Source organism: Lacerta agilis, chromosome 17 (assembly GCF_009819535.1).
Source record: "Lacerta agilis isolate rLacAgi1 chromosome 17, rLacAgi1.pri, whole genome shotgun sequence".
Lineage (NCBI taxonomy): Eukaryota > Metazoa > Chordata > Lepidosauria > Squamata > Lacertidae > Lacerta > Lacerta agilis.
Window position 1 is genome coordinate 8,726,991 of NC_046328.1, and position 20,475 is coordinate 8,747,465.

Consider the following 20,475-nt stretch of genomic DNA (forward strand, 5'->3'; position numbering starts at 1 on the left):
ATAGGCGTGCCTGGCGTGCTCTGGTCCTTGGGGTCACGAAGAGTCGGACACGACTGAACGACTGAACAACAACAACAACAACAACAACAACAAAAGCTAACTATTGGGTTACAGTGACCCACCTCTGGTGGATGCAGCTGCTGAGGAAACTGGTTAGAACCAGTTAGAAGGGAAAGACTCCTCAAGAATTAGGCAGGTGTCATTGTGTTGCCTCCTCACAACCAGTGGTGACTGGTGTTCATTAGGACTGGTAGGGCAGAAAGCAGGGAAGCCACGGGAAGGTGGAGCTGGAACCAATGGCAGGAAGAGCCAACTAATTCCAGCTTTCCCCACCCATCCTCTTCCCCGATGGATTATACAAGGGCAACACCTCAGTGCCATCTGCGCTATACATTCAAAGCAGTGTCCTAACACTTGAAACAGTCATGGCTTCCCCCCAAGAATCCTGGGAGATGTGGTTTATTAAGGGTGCTGAGCGTTTGTTAGGAGACACACATGCATGCGCCGTTCCCCTCACAGAACCACAGTTCTCAGAGTGGTTTAACAACCTCTAGGAGCTCTAGGGAATAGGGATTTCCTAAGCACTCTCAGCAACCTTAGCCAACTGCATTTCCCAAGATTCTTTGGGGAAAGCCATGGCTGTTCAAAGTGTTATGACCTTGCTTTAAATGTATAGTGCAGATGAAAGCTGACAGCCATTGCCTGGGGTGGCTGCAAGTAAGCCCTGTGCCAGCTTCAGTTTTCTGTGGACTCCTAGGTAAAGTAGGCCTCCTTTGTAAATAGGTTGCATTTGAGAAAGAGCCGTAGCTCAGTGGTAGAGCATTTGCCCTGCAGGTACGCCTGGGAATATCCCCTGCCCAGGACCTTGGAGAACAGATGCCTGTTAGTGTGGACAGTACTGATCTAGACAGACCAATGACCACACTCAGTATAAGGCAGCTTCCTTTCTTTCTAAGGCACATATCCTTGCCATGCTCACCATTGCCCATTATGTGCTCTCTGGGCAGGATCAGCCCAGGCAAACGGAAGCTGCTTCCTCGTCTCATTGTTGCTTGAAACAAAATAGAAAATTCTTTCCAGTAGCACCTTAGAGACCAGCTGAGTTTGTTCTTGGTATGAGCTTTCGTGTGCATGCACACTTCTTCAGATACTCATTGCTGCTTGTCACTGCTTGCAAACTTGGAGTAGGCAGGTGAAGAAGGAGCTAAAGCAAGGAATGCTTTAGTGCAAGGGCCACATTCCTTTCTGGATAGGGCCACATGCCAGTGGTGGGTGGAGCCAGAGACAAAAATGTGCAGGGCAACAAAGGCACTCTGCAGCAAGGTAATTTCTAAACCAACCACCCCTCTTTATCCTCAGTCCAGACAAGTGAGAGGAGTTATTAGAGTTCAATGACACATCCCAGCCAGACAGAAAAACTATGGGGAGCAGGACTGCTGAGGGGGTCTGGCCTGTGGGGGGTGAAATATTCTTTTGCTAGAGGCCCATTGGGCTGTATCCTGCCCCCAGGGTTGGTGGTTTATTATTATTATTATTATTATTATTATTATTATTATTATTATTATTTCTACCCTGCCCATCTGACTGGGTCTCCCCACCCCTGAGCCAAAGCAAACAGAAGGATGGCCAAAGAGATCAGAGATCAGCAGGGAATCCTCTGCTTGTGCATAGGAGCCAACTTCTATGGCAGGCATAGGCAACCTTTGGCCCTCCAGATATTTTGGACTACAGTTCCCACCATCCCTGACCACTGGTCCTGTTAGCTAGGGATCATGGGAGTTGTAGGCCAAAACATCTGGAGGGCCAAAGGTTGCCTATGCCTGGTCTATAGGCTGAGGTCCCTTTGACACCCCCCTAAAATATTTGATGGGGTTTGCAATTCAAATGGTGTGCATGTGTGCTGCGTCTTGTGATTACCCCCCCTCCATATTTTATTCAATTTGGCACCCTTGTGCTGGAGCATGGGCCTTGGCAAATGCACAGCAATGTCAGCCCCTGAATCAAGTCCTCCACTAGCCTTGAGAGCAACGTTCAGCAACTTGGGGTCCTCCAGATCTTGTGGGCTACAAGTAGGGCTGCCATATTTCAAAAAGTGAAAATTCAGACGTATGGCAACCCTACAACAACTCGAATCATCATCATGGTGTGATGCTAAGACTGATGGAAGTTGTAGCCTACAACAGCCATGCTAGCTGGGCTGCCATGCTAACTGCTCAGATTTTGACATTGCCTTTTTCTTCCAAGCTACCTGCAGCTGGAGTGATCTCTCCAAAAAGACTTGTCGAGTGTGCTTTATTAAACTTTTTCTCCCCCACTTAATAAGGCACTTTATTTAAACTTTCAGCTGTGCTTGGGAAATCCCCAAAGGTGTTTTTTTTTGGGGGGGGGGGATTATTATTAGAAATTAATTAAGTATTCTTTTCAGTCCTGCCTATGGAGAGCAGTTTTAGCAGTGTCGCATTCCTTGGGCTGCATTAAGACATTTACCGATTGTTATTAAGATGACAGGGGAGGAAGGACATCTTATTTGGAGGATATTGGAAGGATATAAATTTGACTTATTTTGAAAGCCACTTAATGAAGGAAGTCATTAAATGGTGTCAATGTTAAACACAGTTTGCCATATTGGTCAAAGAAGAGATACATGAAAAATGTGACACTGTGGTATAAGTTAGTTTATCAATTTGTTGTTGTTCAGTCATTCAGTCGTGTCCGACTCTTTGTGGCCCCATGGACCAGAGCACGCCAGGCACGCCTATCCTTCACTGCCTCTCGCAGTTTGGCCAAACTCATGTTAGTAGCTTCGAGAACACTGTCCAACCATCTCATCCTCTGTCGTCCCCTTCTCCTTGTGCCCTCCATCTTTCCCAACATCAGGGTCTTTTCTAGGGAGTCTTCTCTTCTCATGAGGTGGCCAAAGTACTGGAGCCTCAACTTCAGGATCTGTCCTTCTAGTGAGCACTCAGGGCTGATTTCTTTGAGAATGGATAGGTTTGATCTTCTTGCAGTCCATGGGACTCTCAAGAGTCTCCTTTAGCACCATAATTCAAAAGCATCAATTCTTCGGCGATCGGCCTTCTTGATGGTCCAGCTCTCACTTCCGTACATCACTTCTGGGAAAACCATAGCTTTAACTATACGGACCTTTGTCAGCAAGGTGATGTCTTTGCTTTTTAAGATGCTGTCTAGGTTTGTCATTGCTTTTCTCCCAATTTATCAATGCATGTGCATAAAACCTCAAATTAGTATAGTTAAAGGACCCTTAAGCCACATCCATGCTATACATTGAAGACACTCTTATGTCCTTACCCAACAGTTGCATACTGGACTGCTTTGATCTGCAGAACTGTCACTTACAGCTGCAGAGGGCCTTCTCGGCAGTGGCGCCCTCCCTGTGGAATGCCCTCCCATCAGATGCCAAGGAGATAAAGAGCTACACAACTTTTAGAAGACATCTGAAGGCAGCCCTGTATCTGGAAGTTTTTAATGTATAAAATTTTACTAGGGTTTTATATGTGCTGTATGCACCCAGAGTGGCTGGTGAAACCCAGTCAGAAGGGTGGGGGTATATTATTATTATTATTATTATTATTATTATTATTATTATTATTATTATTATTATTATTGAATAGGATGTCCCTATTTTCATCAGAGAAATGTTTTGGTATGCTGTTTTAGCGTGCCAGCACCTACACTTTGGTACTCCCTACTTTTTAACATCAGCCACCAATTGGGAACCATCGGTTTAGACAATTCTACCCAAACACGTAGACTGTTGATGTATGTTCTAACCTGCTGGTTTTTATGTTTTAAATAGTTGTTTTCAACTGTTTCTATTGATAATATTATTGTTTCATTCTCTTGGAGGGTGTTTTTAAAAAAACAATCAAACGGAGTATAATTTTTTTGAAATAAATCATTAAAATAAAAGTCACTTTAACATTTATGGCTTACCTCCCAAAGAATTCTGGGAAATATAGTTGATTGAGGATGCTGAGCTTTGTAAGGAGACCCTATTCCCTCGAGAGAGCTACAATTCCCAGAGCAGATTAATGACCAACCCCTCTTCCCAGGGAACTTTAGGAATTGTAGCTCTCTGAGAAGGAATAAGGATCTCTTAACAATGCTCAGCATTCTTGCCAAACTACAGTTCCCAGGATTCTTTTTGGGGAAGCCATGATTCCAAAAGTGGTATTGGAGTGCTTTAAATGCCTAAAGTGGATGTAGCCTTAAAGGTAAAAGTAAAGGACCCCTGACAGTTAAGTCCAGTTGCGAACGACCCGGGTTGCAGCGCTCATCTTGCTTTCAGGCCGAGGGAGCTGGCGTTGGTCCACTTCCGTAGACAGTTTTTCCAGGTCATGTGGCCAGCATGACCAAGCCGCTTCTGGCGAAACCAGAGCAGCGCATGGAAACGCCGTTTACCTTCCCACCAGAGCGGTGCCTATTTATCTACTTGCACTGGCGTGCTTTCAAACTGCTAGGTTGGCAGGAGCTGGGACTGAGCAACGGGAGCTCACCCCGTCGCGGGGATTCGAACCGCCGACCTTCCGATCAGCAAGCCCTAGGTTCAGTGGTTTAGACCACAGCACCACCCACGTCCCGGATGTAGCCTTACTTTAAAGCAAAAAGCCAAAGTTGGCTTGAATAAAGATCCTGGCTATGTAGTTCTTTCTTCATATTTCTTTTCTCAGAAGTACAATTAAAGATGAGTCATTTGATCCTCCCAACCTCCAGCCCACATATGTCGCAGGGTTAGATGAAAATGTTTTTGAAAGGAATCTGACCAAACTGAAACTGACAAGGCTCTCCTGCAACCTTGTCAGTTTCAGTGGAGAAGCAGACAATCATCCCAAGCCAGCCAGCTGCCCAGCATCGAGCTTCCCTCAGCCGAGATAAAAGAGCTTCCCATTTCCAAAAGGCCATGTGTGCATATATGCCATAAATGTGTATAGCAGAACTGGGAGACTCTCATTCCTTCATTTCCTTGTCTTGCAGAAGTTTTCCAGAAGTTCACCCCAAAAAAATTTCAACACTTCTGATATGGGCTGCCATACAGCCAGGTTTTCCTGGACACCATTTCCTATGGACGGATCCTGGATATGTCCAGGAAATTCTGGGTGTATGGCAGCCCTAATTGAGGGGACAGGAGAATTACACTCTCCAGGCCTACATTCAGGTTAGCTTCCCACAACCCTCACCTGGTCTTGGCAGACAGGAGAGAAGAGCAAGAAAAGAAAAGAAGAGCCCTACTGGATCAGAGCAAATGTCTATCTAGTTCAACATTCTGTTTCCCACTGACCACAGCCAACCAGATCCTTTGAGGAAGCCCATGGCCAGGACATGGGTGCAATAGCCCCTTCCTGCTGTTATTTCCTAGCATCTGGTATTAGGAGACATGCTGCCTTTCATATTAGTTATCATTTGAGAAGATTGAATTTCCAAATGGTGACACACACAGGTAAGTTACCAGTAGACACCTGGTTCAGGCTTCCATCGTCCTAAAACTTGACCTTTCTAGTTGCATCATCTGCTAGCTTCAAGGATGGCCAAATTAGTGCCACCCAGGTATTGTTGGACTACAACTCCCATCATCTCTGATCATGGGCGATGCTGGTTGGGGCAGATGGGATCTGGAGTCTAATAATATGAGGAGGGCACCATCTAGGCCAGTGTTTCCCAGCCTTTGGTCTACAGCTGTTTTGGACTGCAACTCCCATCATCCCTAGCTAGCAAGACCAGTGGTCAGGGATGATGGGAATTGTAGTCTGAAAACAGCTAGAGACCAAAGGTTGGGAAACATTGATCTAGGCTACCTTTACAATAACACTGAGACGCACCTTTAGGACCTTTCCAATGTGAGTAAAGGAAACAGAATCATGTCCACTAATGAACGTGTACTTACTTTTTGGGTCTGTAGTCAGGAATAGACCTGTCCAATGAAATCCGATCACTTAGCTGGGCATTATAACCATATTCTTCATACTTTGTTTCAGATTCATGACTATCGTCTCTCAGGGTAGCAGCCATCCCTCCTTGGCCCAAGCCTCCAGGGCCTTCAACTAATCCCATTGGCTTGGCTAGACCTGCAGAGAAGATATAGGCAATCATTAGATGCATCTTAGTCAACATGGATCCCAGTAGTTCCTAAACATCTTGGCAGATTTTTTATTTTAATCTTCTGAATGAAGATTTAACTCTTTTCTCACTTTAATCCTGGGGGAAAGGGTTATTCCTCACCCCTCTTTGCAATACTTCATCTTTTCAATCAACCTATGGCATAAAACACTCAAAATTTACAGGATAAAGATTTGCTAAGAAAATAAATATTATATTAGTAATTCACAGATCTGGGTAAAGTTTCTGAAAATCCTGTAAAAGTACTTCAAGGTTGGATTCTGTGTAGTGTATTACTGACATGAATGAGTGATCCTGCACTTTGGTGGAACCACAATACATCAAGATTTCTTTTCACCTCCTTTCAGAAGATACATATGAAGTGAAATATCTGGCAAAATGTGCATGCACAATACTTTATGCATTGCGGTTTTTAAAACAAAGATAACCCAAAAGAATGTGGCTGCAGTGAACATGATCCTATGAAATCTAATGGCATGCTTTCTTTAAGACAGCCCCATTGGATTCATGAAAAAACTTGTTATTTAACACAGAAGGGGAAAACTTTGGGTCTCACAGACCAGATCCTTATCTCTCCAGAGCTCCCATGGGTCTATCTGGACAGGTAGGTTGGTGAAATAAACTCAGTGGAGAGCCATCGGTTTTCTTGTGTTTATTTCACCTCATAATATAAACAGTCAATCATCCTGTGGGAGTGAGCCAGTGATGCCCCGCCCAGATCCCAGGCTATATATACTTTACTGACACCATCAGTCACACCTGATAGGCTAATTCAAACTCCCCTCCTGGAGCCGGATTGGACAGCTCCTATGGGCCAATCAAATTACTACATTCTAAAATCCTACGTGACTGCCTATTGTTCCATGATCCAAGCTCAAGACATAACAGTGGGACAACCTCGCAATATGATGCAAGATTATTGATAGTTGTTGTCCCATCCACCCATCTGGGTCTCTTGAGCAGTGCTTCCCAAGTGCCCAGCAGCCAGGACTCTTTGCCAGCCCTGTGCTAGAAAGTGCCAAGCACAGGGCTGCCAAAACTACTGTCTGCAGGGATCGGCTGTATGGTTTAGTTCCCCACATGGAACTTAGCTTTGCTGCCAGTGCAACTCTGCCCCTGCCTGCCCCATGCCTAATGCCACATATGGTGGTTGGGTGGTGGAAATGGCCACACAGACCATATTGGGATCTATACTGGTCCAAAGTTGGCCCTCAGGCTGGATGCCCCCCCCCAATATAAAAACCATTTCCTGTATACGTTTAATGATTCCACCCACGCTAGAAACCTCGGGTTTTCTCACACATCCGCCATACATGCATACCATCTCCTCTATTTTCCTCACATTTCTAGCATGCATCACAACTACTTAGCAAACATCTGCCTGGCTTTCTATAATGATATTTTGGGGATTTGTTGTGATTCTGTCCCCTTCATGTGAAGATCATTTTTTCATGATTTTGATTGTTACTGCTGTTCTTTTGTCATTTTTATCATAGGCTTCTAGTAAACTTTTTGATGATGCTTTGAGTACCTTTGATGGGAAAGTGAATCATAAATTGTAACATTAAATGGGGGGGACGAGACTGTCATATTTCTGCTTTGATTTACATTTGGAGCTATTGGCATGTGGTGTTACGCAAAACAGAGAAATCCATTTTTATTTTATTTTTTTGCATGTGAACAAATGGGATTTGAAAAGGTTTTGCAGGCAGATGATCTGCTGTTGTTTACTAGTATCTAGTATTCTAGATCAGATCCAATAAAATTGAACATTAGTGTTGGTGAATTTTCTGGCAATTTCCGACTAATTCGGGGGTGAGGAACCTCTGGCTTGGAGGCCATATTAGTTCTACTAGGCCTCCCCATTTGGCCTTTGAGACCATTTCCGTCAAGCCTGGACTGCCTGCTGTACCGCTGACATCGTATGTCCTGGTTCCCAGTTGTTCAAGAACAGTAACTCAAATGAGGATGTTTCCAAAGGCATTAACACTTACATCAGGGCAATACCTATGTGAATAGCTGGTTGGAGGCACAGCAGGTAACAGAGTTGATCCAAGGCACAGAAACACAAAGGCATGGCAGGTGATCTAGCTTAGATGTTCATCCAACATGGACACACCCCTTGGTATCCTATTTAAAGGAATAGGTTCAGGGGTGGGCTCAGCTTAGTGCAGCAGGTGGTTCTGCTCCTTATAATTAATAATAAATAATAAATAATATACACAAGTATCAATTGTGGTGAAAATACTAGTAAAGGTAAAGGTAAAGGGACCCCTGACCATTAGGTCCAGTTGTGTCCGACTCTGGGGTTGCGGCGCTCACCTCGCGTTACTGGCCGTGGGAGCTGGCATACAGCTTTCAGGTCATGTGGCCAGCATGACAAAGCCGCTTCTGGTAAACCAGAGCAGCACACGGAAACGCCGTTTACCTTCCCGCAGGAACGGTACCTATTTATCTACTTGCACTTTGACGTGCTTTTGAACTGCTAGGTGGGCAGGAGCAGGGACTGAGCAACGGAAGCTCACCCCGTCGCGGGGATTCGAAAGGCCGACCTTCTGATCAGCAAGCCCAAGGCTCTGTGGTTTAACCCACAGCGCCACCCATGTCCCTGAAAATACTAGTACAACAAAACAAAACAAAACAACAACACAACAACACAACAAACTGGCTATAACTATAAAACCAAATTTACTAGAATGGAAATGAGCTGGTAACCATTAGATTCACAAACATGCTAAAGTGCCAAGTGCAAATACTGAAAACAAAGGATAAAAATACAGCTATATCAGAAGAAATTGGATTGATGAATTATATGACAAGTGGTGTGAGTCCAAATACAGAATGATGACCCCCGTGCCGCCACCTTCTGCTCCTTAGCCAAGCAATCTAATGCTTCCCATAGAAGGTGAGTTCTGCTCCACCTTTGCACACCTCTTTTGGCACCTCTGGGGCTTAGGTGACAGGGGAGGTGTCTCTGCCCTCTGCAAGGCAGGCACAGCAGGTAGTAGAACACCTACCTCTGGAGAAGCAGGGGTGAGCAGTGCAATAGGCACCATGGAAATATCTGATATAGGTTCCAATGGCTGTGGGGCTCGTGGCTCTGAAAGCAGGGGTGATTGAGGCGAGAAAGCAGACTGAAGGAAGCCCCACACACTTGGACCCTCCTCAAGATCTACACCCAACTGGAGTCCTCCCCCAGGTCTCTAGAAAACAACCCACCTATATCATCCTTCGTCTGCCAGACCATGACAGTGGGGCAGATAAAAATTAAATCTGGTTCAGTACCAAAAGGGTGTTTGCATGCTCTACTGATCAGCTGTCTGCCCATGACTGTAAAGCTCTTTTCAAAGTAGTGTTTTCGAAAACAGCATTTTGAGTCATGCTCTGGAAGATGTCTTCAGAAGCCCCTTCCAAAATAGGGTCTGGAGGCTGCTGTGGGCAAATAGAAGGGTCACCTGGTATGACTGTGGCATCAGGTGATCGCCAGGTGGGTGGTTCCACTCATCTGTCAAACTTGGCTTGGGGTGGTGGGAGGAGGTATCAGTCTGGCTTGCTGATTCCCCTGACCTTGGATTAATTGATTAAACACCAAATGTTCTTTCTGAGCCAGGACAAGCCTGATAAGCTGGACTGGAGGAAAGTGGGGAGGGAACATCTCCTGAAACTTTAAACCTCCTGTGTGTTCTTGTTCAAGATTTGCTTGCCTTCCTCTGCAGTGCAATCCACACATAGAGTTTTTTTTCTCCCCTCCTTGCTATCCTGAGCTTAATACTGTCATTTCTATTTTATTCCCCTGGCTGGGAAAAAATAGGCATTCTCTCTTTCTTTCTCTCTCTCTCTCTCATTTTAAAAAAATGCAGCCATACTCATGGCGCACATTCTGCTTTCCTTGCATTACTTTTCCTCATTTCTAGGAAATTGCCACTAGCCAGCCCTAATCCACTTGAACTGCACTGAAATGGCCTCTTTCCCTATGAAACATTGGAGCTTGCTTACAGCATCCATAATCAACTAGCTGGGGTTGTCGAGCGGGCACCAGCACCAGCCAGGCGCTTCTGTATTGTGTAACCACACCAAAAGTGAGCATGGCTGATGGGTGAAGAACAATTAAAAAGAGATTTGATGCTTTCTCTTTCTCTCACCCGCCGCCACCACGGCACAATTCAGGAAAGCCGCTAAACGCGAAAGCTGTTGCCAGCAGTCATTCTGCATCACGGTGCTTTCAATTCAGCACACATTGCGAGGCAGCGCACAATAGTGCTTAGAAGAAAGGGGAGCCTTTTCTCCGATAAGGACCACATTCTTTCCAGGGTGATCTGTGGGGGGCCGCTAGCTGGTGGGTCTGAAACCAGTAGAAACCAGGTGCTAGGGTTTCTTGCGCCCTAGGCGAGACCACCTTCTGCCCCCCGCCCAAACCTGCTTCAGCGGGAGGTGGAGGGGGTGGAGAGGCAAGCAGCACCTCTCCGCTACAGCGGAGAAGCTGCTGCTAGCCCTTCCCGCTGTCCCCCCAAGCCTGGCCAGTGCCCCCTCCATTTTGGCACCCTAGGCAATTGCCTAGTTTGCCTTAATGGACGCGCCGGCCCTGCCAGTAGGGGATGGGACCAAACCTTGAAGTGGATAGACTGGAGCACAGAATGCTTTCTTAAATACCCTCCAACATTTCTCCCATTCCATAATGATAATTTTACTATTTATACCCCCACACATCTTACTGGGTTGCCCCAGGCACTATGGGTAGCTTCCAACATATATATATATAAACATCATTAAACATTAAAAAACTTCCCTATACAGGATTGCCTTCAGACAGCAATGGGAGTCGAATAACTCCATAACCTCCAACATTTCTCCAATGAAAATAGGGACATCCTAAGGAAAAGCGGGACATTATGGGATCAAATCAGAAACCGGGACAGCTTCTCTAAACAGGACATCCCTGGAAAACAGGAACACTTGGTGGGTGTGTTCTTATGTCATGTCATAGCAAAGGTCCATCCATCTTAGAACTGGAGGTGGGGAATCTTCAGGTTGCAGGCCAGATTTGGCACAGCACAGGTTCCAATCTGGCCTGGAAGGCTGTTTCCCCCCCAAACCATACCCACCTGCCTGACCTCTGATGTCCTATGTTGGGCATAGGATGAGATGTGGCTGGAACACACAAGCACAGTCAGTTTCTGCAGAAACCATTTATTCCCCTGTGTTTGGGAAGCTTTGTGCAGTGCTTTCCAAAGGCTTGATAGACAGGCTGTTGTCCCTTAAAAACAATTTTTGTGCTGTAGTATGTGTCTCCTCCCCAGGCAAAATGCTGGATGCATTTTGAGATCAAAGAGAAGAAATGGAAAGCAGTGTTAATAATAGCGGCAAAGGTTCTTGGGGTGGGGGTGTCTCACACTTTGCAGGTGCACTGCTTCACTGATCAAGACTTGCATGTTCAATTAGATTCATAGAATCACAGAGTTCGCCAGTGTTTCAGAGAAGGGGGTCATAGAATCCTAGAATGACAGAACTGTAGAGTCAGAAGGTATCGTAAGGGTCATCTAGCACAGAATCACAGCTAAAGAATCCCTGATGGGTGGCCATCCAACTTCTCTTTAGAAACCTCCAATGAAAGAGATTCCACCATCTTTTGTGGTAGCCTGTTCTACTGTCAAACAGCTCTTACCACCAGAAATGTCTTCCTAATGTTTAACTAGAATCCCCTTTCTTGTAAATTGAATTCATTGGTTCGCATCCTACCCTGTGGAGCTGAAGGTGTCTATCATATCACCTCTCAGTCTTCTCTTCTCCAGGCTAAACATACCCAACTCCCTGAGCTGTTCCTCATAAGGCTTGACTTCCATACCTTTGATCATCTTGGTCTCCATTCTCTATATCTCTCAAACATGAGAGAGGACAAAATGTCCAGAATGTTCAGTTGTCCACAAAACAGTTACCCATAAATCAACTTATTTAATCTGAACTACAAAGAGAACAGGAATTGTTACCCCCTTTGTAGCAAAGCAGGAGCAAAAGTGCATATTTAACTGCAAAGAACTATTCACAGAACAACAGTGGCTCTACCAAGAGGAGAACAAAGCCGAGACTACAGAGGGTGAAAAGCAGCGTATCATTTTTCCTAGGAGAGAGGAAGCTAGGTGGCCCACCTTAGCCGTACATAATCATAAGGATTGCATTTGTTTTTCCTGCAAAATCTGGTGTTTTAGCTGCTCACACTGCTAATCTGATCTTTCTTAACAAAAATAACAGGCACCTATCCAATCTGAAATCTAAACTGTTTTCATTGCTCATAGGCAAACTGGAAGCTGCCTTATTACTGAGTCAGACCACAGCTTCATGAGCTCAGTTTAATCTACTCTGACTGGCAGCAACTCTACAGGGTTTCCAAGCCATATCTACATACACCAGGGATTGAACATGGGACCTGCTGCATGTGTGGCAGATATTCTACCATAGAACTATGGTCCTTTCCCTATACTTCATCAGGCTGCCACTGTGCTACTGGATGTCTGAAGTTGTCAGGAAGAAGCATGGAAGCACCGATCAATAGCTAGCAAAAGCAAATTAACAAACATTGCAATATTGAATCCTGCCAGCACAAAATCAAATGGACTTGCATATCTTTCAGTAGAGTTCGATTGGGCCTCCAGTCAAGAGGACTGGAGATGCTTAGAGTGTGTTCCTTTGCTAGCTGTGGCACTGGCCTGATCCACCGGGTTCTTAAATATGTCATGAGTCGCTTGGAGACCTTCTGGAGCAAGCTCTATTCTTGTTGTTGCCAATATTAATTAATTCTTGTTGTTGCCAGCATTAATAAATAGTTAATAGTATTATCCTCCATAGGAGGGACGCGGGTGGCACTGTGGTCTAAACCACAAAGCCTAGGGCTTGCCGATTGGAAGGTCGGCGGTCTGAATCCCCGCGACGGAGTGAGCTCCCATTGCTTGGTCCCTGCTCCCGCCAACCTAGCAGTTCAAAAGAAAGTCAAAGTGCAAGTAGATAGATAGGTACCACTCCGGCGGGAAGGTAAACAGCATTTCGGTGTGCTGCTCTGGTTCGCCAGAAGCGGCTTAGTCATGCTGGCCACATGACCCGGAAGCTGTACTCCGGCTCCCTCAGCCAATAAAGCGAGATGACCACCGCAACGCCAAAGTCGTCTGCAACTGGACCCAACGGTCAGGGGTCCTTTATCTTTACCTTTATTATCCTCGATATTTGCTGTCCTAATCATTTTGATGAAGGGCATATTTGAATATAAATTCCCAAATATAGATTTTTCTTTCTTGTTTAAAAACGTACCTGCCAGCACACCACAGTGTGATCCCTACCACCTTACTGGTCTGCTATCCATGCAGTTCCTGGACCACCAAACCTATTCACAGGGTGGTACAGTTCTTGGAGAGCCAGTGTGGTGTAGTGGTTAAGAGCGGTAGACTCGTAATCTGGTGAACCGGGTTCGCTTCCCTGCTCCTCCACATGCAGCTGCTGGGTGACCTTGGGCTAGTCACACTTCTCTGAGGTCTCTCAGCCTCACTCACCTCACAGCGTGTTTGTTGTGGGGGAGGAAGGGAAAGGAGAATGTTAGCCGCTTTGAGACTCCTTCGGGTAGTGAAAAGCGGGATATCAAATCCAAACTCTTCTTCTTCTTCTTCTTCTTCTTCTTCTTCTTCTTCTTCTTCTGTGTAGAGGGGATTTGGGCTCAGTGCTAGTTCCAAGCTGAACAAATGTACAATTCCAAATCTCACAATCACATCTTTGCTTAATATTTAGGCAGAGTCATAAGCCGGAAGCATTTCCATCTCCATTTGTACGTTCAATATGACCTCCTCTTGTAAAATAGGTAGCAATCTCGAAGTTGAAATAACGTCATTTTGCCTGCATGTTGTGGAGTACAGTATATATGATTGCCAAAGGTTTTCATTTTGCATCCTCTCAGTATTGGCATGCTGAGCCAGTAATGCATTCTGTGACCTTTTTTCCTCTTTCTTCTGTTTGAGGGACAAGAGAATTTTTTGGATGCTCTCCAAAGCAATAATTTTACAGAGCGTCTCCTTAGTTCTGGACCTCTTTTTTTTTTCTTCATTAAGCAGAGAGTTTGTGCAGGATTTATGAGCCTTGATTGTAGAAGTATATTACAGAGTCTTACAAAATGAACAAAGTTCTTTACTTGCCCTGCGACAGCAGAGAGCATAGAACACTGCCCAGAGAATGGGGGGGGGGGCTGCTAGGAGGCTACATCCCACCCCATCTCCCTGGAAGAAAGCAGCATGGCAATGGGGAGAGACCAGCCTGGCTGCATTCAGTAGACAGAGGTGGAAACAGAGTTGGAAACTGATGCTCCGTATGCCATTTGCGGTGGGGTTGCAAAGGTGAAAGTAATAAGACTCTGGCCTCTCAACCCCCAGCCAGAGGACCAGGACCAGAGGACCAGGACTAGGCCATTAGAAAGAGAAAGTTCACCTGGGCTAAAACAACAGCAAAAAGAAATGAAGAACTTAGGAGAAAATTAGTAAAATATAAATCTATTTTGGGGGTGTTTTTTTTTTTTAAAAAAAACACACCATAAAACAGGATGGAGTGGGCACATAGTTGAAGGCATGAGAAACTGAAACATACTGGAAATTGACTAATCCACCATCCCTGGAGCTGTACACATTTGTGGATTTCATCCCCCACTTTCGTTCCTGATCCGTCCAGTCTGAAGTTCAGCTCCTGACATTTCCACATCAGCTTGCACTCCCCCCCCGAATATTTTACTGTACATTTCTCCAAATATATACATGCTTGCATGCCATTTTGCTGAATATACATATTTTTGCATAAAACTTTACTACTATAAGAAATTTTTGTACATTATTTTCACTAATATAGGCATTGTATGCTCACTTTCCACCAACATAAGTGTTTTTACACACCTTTTGGGGTTGGAGAACTTCATCGGGAAAATTGTAGCAGTGCAAATTTTGAAGGAAAGCTGTGCTCTGGTTCACATGTTGATTCAGGCAGTGCAATTTAGTTAGCATTGGCATTAAAAGGTGAACCAAAGTGAATTTCTCCCTCATCCTTATCCATCTCTATTCTGCACATGCTCAGAGACCTTTCCTATGACTCAGCTCAAAGGCAGCTTCTGGTTTGGAACTCTGACTCAAACTTTATCCAAAGGTGAAACAGCACCCACACACAATGGCGTGTGTGTGCATGCGTGCGTGCGTGAGCACACGCACACAACACAGATGTTTGTGCATGCATTCTTGTTATATCCCAGTGGAACCAACAGAAACAATAGCTCTGCTCAGTCCGCTGTCTCTGTGGACAAAATTCATTACTATTTTTAATTGGAAATGATACAACATTTATGTGTACAGATCTCCAATATCAAAATGTAATTGCTTTTAAGCAATCCTCATTTGAAGCCTGCGGCCCCTAGAGATGAGGAGAAGGATTCTAATTACAAGAGATAATTTGGAAGAAGATAAACAAATATCAGAAGATCATGAAGGTCAACAACAGATAGACACAAAGGTAGGGGAGGTAGGATGAAAGTCTCCATTTGCAAAGGAGCTGGCAACTCCTTATAGGTCCTCCTACCTCCATATCAAGGCTGGGACCAGAAACCAACTAAGGATTTTTGAGACCTCGGCATCAGGGGGCCAATTACACATCATTAAAAAAGAGGAAACACATCACAGTTGCTTAGGTTAATGTTAATATATGCCGTAAATCGGTGTGGGGTAGATCCCATTAGATTACAACTTCTACCGTTCCCGACTATTGGACATGGTGGGTGGAGCCATAGCTGTCCACTTCCCTACCCTCCCTTTTAAGGGAAATTCCCTTATTCCGAATAGGATTCCTCGCAAGAAAGGGGAAAAGTTGACAGCTATGGGTGGAGCTAATGAGAACAGTAGTCCAACAGCACCTAGAGGGCCACAGGCTCCCCATCTCTTGTATAGATGCAATTTTAGAAGCACCCAGTCTAAATTTTAATAGGAATTCAATGCAGGCCTCACTATGGTAGGGTAGGCTGTGACCCAGTGACCTGTGCGCCTGCTTAGTCTGCTGTGCAGTCGCTGACTCTTGGTGGGCAACTCCCAGGTCTCAAATCTCTCTTCTTAATGTTCTCTAAACTGGGTGTGGGCTGGATAGCCCTTCTAATATACGACTGCCTTCTGTGAAAGGCAGGTGAATTGTATCCTGTTCTGGTCACACCTAGAGGGCGTCAGTTACTATGAGAAGGCTAGGCTATCAGCTCTTTCCCCCATCTGTGTTGTATTTCTATGGGGTAGATAATAGTGCATACCAGCTCAACCCCAGATCCCAAACTGAATTTGGCCAACTTGGGTCAACCTGGGATTTGGCTGGAATGGGCTGAGGCCTGGATCAAACTGGGTCCACTTGAATTGATCTGGGGTTGTCAAAAGGGGGTGGCCTTGCACTGAGGAGGAGAAGGGGAGGACATTTTAAACTCTAATTAAATGCAATACAAGACTCCTGAATAAGATCGGGGCACAGATCCAGATAGGACTGGCCCTGGATAATTCCGGATCGGATCAGGGCCATTCCAAAGCACTGGGATGGGCTCTGAATTGGATTGTGGAAGCATGCACATCCTTAGTAGATAATACTGCATTTGTTAAAAGGTTTTCCATTCCTTTGGGGTTTTTTTTTTTTTTTTGCATTTCTCTTTTTATTGTCATCAGTCTGTCATAAGCTCACAATTTTTTCTTTTAAAAAAACCCTATAGAAAATTCTATATCTGTTTTCAACGAAATTGAATAATTCATGTCAATACTTCTCTTTCTTCATTTTGATACACCCACCTCTCATATGAATCAGGAGAGTGTTTATAATTCATAGTTTTCTGCAGATCAGGAAGGGGGCAAGGAAACAGCCAGAAGATTCCAGATTTGGTGATGGCCTCAACATTGAGAGGAGACAAGTGATGCTGTGGTACTCATCTGTGCTGCTAGGCAACCAGGTTTCCTCCCCTCCCCGCAAGGAAACGAAGATTCAGAATGCCATCAGTCTCCCATTTGACCTCTGGCAGTGGCTGATACCCAAGGCCTTCATTGCCAAGCAAAAGCAGTATGAAGAGCATTGGCCAATTAAACAGAGAGGCTTGTGGTGGATGGAAAGAACATTTCTCTTTGAACCCTACAGGTAAACAGCTTGCACCCCGAAGCAAAAATATTTCATTGCCCCTCATTATTAGATGAAGCCAGGCAGCTAGGCATTCTGACAGCAGCCTCCAAACTTGAATAGCACTGTAAAGAAACTAAAATAAGAAGGAAACAACCAAAATACACTGTGATTTGAGCTTGCTGATCTTCCACCGTAGTAGGTTGGCTTTAATCAGTGCTATTTTTCTAGAAAAGGAGGTGCTGCAACTCATAACGAGCACCTCCCTCGTTCTCTTAAAATGGCAATGGTGCCCACTCAAGAGGTGCCGGAACTGAGTTCTAGCAAGTTCCAGCTGAAAAAAATGAGCGCTCCCCACATCAAATTGGGGGTGACTTTTGCGTGGTCGCGCACAGCCCCCTGGATCCCAGCGTGGCTCCTGGTAGTTCAGGCTGGCTTCATCCTCCCCAGGCTGGATACCTGGGGTCTCCACCTACCGCAGTCAACCGCCCAATCCCGCCTGGGGAAGCGTTACCAGGGGATTGGCCAGGTTAGGGCAGGGATCACCCAGCCCACACAATACAAGGTGTAGCTTAACTGTGAAGCGGCAGTTGGGCTCCACAGCTTCTCCTGCCCTCCACTCCCTCAATTAAGTCTTAATTTGCAGGTTAACATCTTCTCCACAGGTATGCAGGAGCTGCTAGGCCAAGGCTGCTCTTGAAGGGCCGGAAAGGAATTATCCTGCATTGGCAGGTTTCGCCTTTCCCATAGCAATACATCACAACTTCGGCGGTTTCAGGCCTTGGGCAGAATCCTTTAGTCTATCTTCCCAAGGGGGGGGCATGAGGCGGTGACCCCGCCCCCTTGCAGCGGCGATACCAGGGTTCCCCGTTAAAAGGGTCTTGGGGGAGGCATTGGCCATACGCCGAGAGGTTGTCATTGCTCTCCCCTTCTAACGGTGGTGAACGGAGGGCAGGCTCTCTGCTTGAACATATGTTCTCCAGAGCCAGCCCAATCCCCACACATTCTGGATAACTCTGAAGTCTCCCAGATCCCCGGCTGGGGACTGGGAAGCATAAACGCCCAGTTCCTGAGCAAAGGTCTCCCTACCTCTGAATCTTAATAAAGTTGTGGCCAACTTTAATCCCATAGCACGTTGTCTTGTGTCATTATTCCGCTCAGGGGTCGCCTGGGGTTTGGGGGACTCTGCCTGTCCACACAAAAACCCTGGCTTTAACTAGGCTAAGGAACCTCAGTGCCCAGGGCCAAATGAAGATATCTGACCTCTCCATCAAGCCATAAAGACTTACCCCAGGCCAAACCCTTCCCCAGCCCTGCTTCTCACACTCCTTGAGGGTCAGCTGCCCTAGACTAGGAATGTCTTGATCTGTGATCATGTCTCTTGCCTGCCCGGATGAAGGATGGTATGTGTATGTTGGTAAATTTTTGTGAGGACTTTTTTTTTTTAAGTAAACTGATGTGGAAATGTGGAGAACTGAGCTTAAGGCTAGAAGAATGAGAAACTGTGAGAAACCAAAATTGGCAGCACCTCCACCCATCCCTATAAGCCATGAATAAACCTCTCCTTCATGTATTTGTCTCCTCCCCCTTTTAAAGCTACCCAAAACTGTTGCCATCACTACATCCATGGCAGCACATTATATGAATCTGGAATGTGCTGTGTGAAGAAGTATGTGTAGAAAACACTTAGGGATATGTGGAAGTCTCCTAAGGAAAACTTGCTGGCACCCTTCAACTTTTTGCTGGCTTCCTTTGAACTTCAGGAACCTCACCATCATATATGTTTTGATTTTGTCTCTAGCGAAGGCCTGTGACAGCATAATTGCATATAAAAGCTCCAAGAGATGTCACTTGTTTGACCCAAACTCTCCCCACTTTCTGCTGAAATCCCTCAAAACATTTAGGCTAACGAGGAACTTCCAAATTCAGTTTGAACTTGGAGTGAAGGTTCAATCTCAGTGGCAACTTTAAGCACACCTCACTGCGAAGCCAGCTCACGGACTTGATGAAGTGACTATTGTAATGGGCTTACTTGCTGTGTATGCATGCTAAATCCACAAATCAGCCCACAGCTAGTGTGACATACACTGTCGTGTAGTGGTTATAGTGTCAGACTAGGGACCTGAGAAACCATGGTTCAAATCCTCACTTGGCCATGAAGCTCACTGGGTGACCTTGGGCCAGTCACTGCCTCTCAGCTTATCCTACCTCACAGGTTTGTGGTGGGGATTAGATGATGAGGGGGAGAGCCATATACACCACCTTGAGCTCCTCGGAGGAAAAGGTGGAAAATAAATGCAATAAAATAAATTAATAGGCACGAGGGATACTGCAACGTACATATGGAGGAGGAGCAGCAACACTCATGACATCCACACCATACATTCAAAGCACATTTAAAGAGCATGGCTTTAATTGTAACTTAAGGGTGCTAGGTAGGAACTGTAGCTCTGTGAGGTGCAAACTACAGTTCCCGGGACTCTTCGGGAAAGCCGCATGCATTAAATGCAAGGTGCTGGTGTGACCACAGGAGCTGCTACTACGACCCTCCTGATTGTGCATACAATATGTCAATCAACCTTGTGTTTGTAACCATAGTTCTTTCGCCTTGTGTATTGTTTCTGTCTATTCCCCCTGGCTCAGAAAGGCTGGCACTTGTATGAGAGCTATGGTTTCAGCCAGTGGTAACTGATGCTCATTGAGACTGGTAGGGCAGAAGGCAGGGAGCCCAATGGTAGATGGAATAAGAGTCAAAGACAGAACCAACTAAGGACACATCCATACATTTAAAGGACATCCAAAACACAATTAAAGCACATGACTTCCCCCAAAGAGTCCAAGGAGCTGTAGCTACGATTCACACAGCTATGATTCCCAAGCATTTGTCACATTGCCAGAGTGTGGCCCTCAGCAGATGCTCAACAATCCTGATCCTTGGCACCTGGAGTGTGACATCCCCTAAATATGACAAAAGCCTTTTCTATTGCGTTCCTAAATCTGGAGCATCTCTCTGTGCCAGGATTTGTTTTCAGCCCCACCACACCTGTACTCTGTCTCCCTCTCCAATCATTCGAAGTCATGCCCACACCCTCATTCCCCTGACAGCCTCTATAGTTTACACTTGTAGGTTTGTGCAGATCAAGGAAAATACATTTGTGCGCTCTGTCTCCTTGCAGAGTTTTGCTGTTTTGAAGCTGCGGATCT

The 20,475-nt window shown here is 45.5% G+C and overlaps 1 protein-coding gene across 1 annotated transcript in view; it reads right to left on the reverse strand.

Annotated features, from left to right (window-relative positions):
• GALNT9 (polypeptide N-acetylgalactosaminyltransferase 9) overlaps positions 1–20,475 on the reverse strand; it is a 185,822-nt gene that overhangs the window by 133,040 nt on the left and 32,307 nt on the right. The window contains exon 2 of the mRNA XM_033135885.1: positions 5,903–6,083. Within this exon, the coding sequence (XP_032991776.1) occupies positions 5,903–6,083 (181 nt within the window). The remainder of the gene's footprint in view (positions 1–5,902; positions 6,084–20,475) is intronic.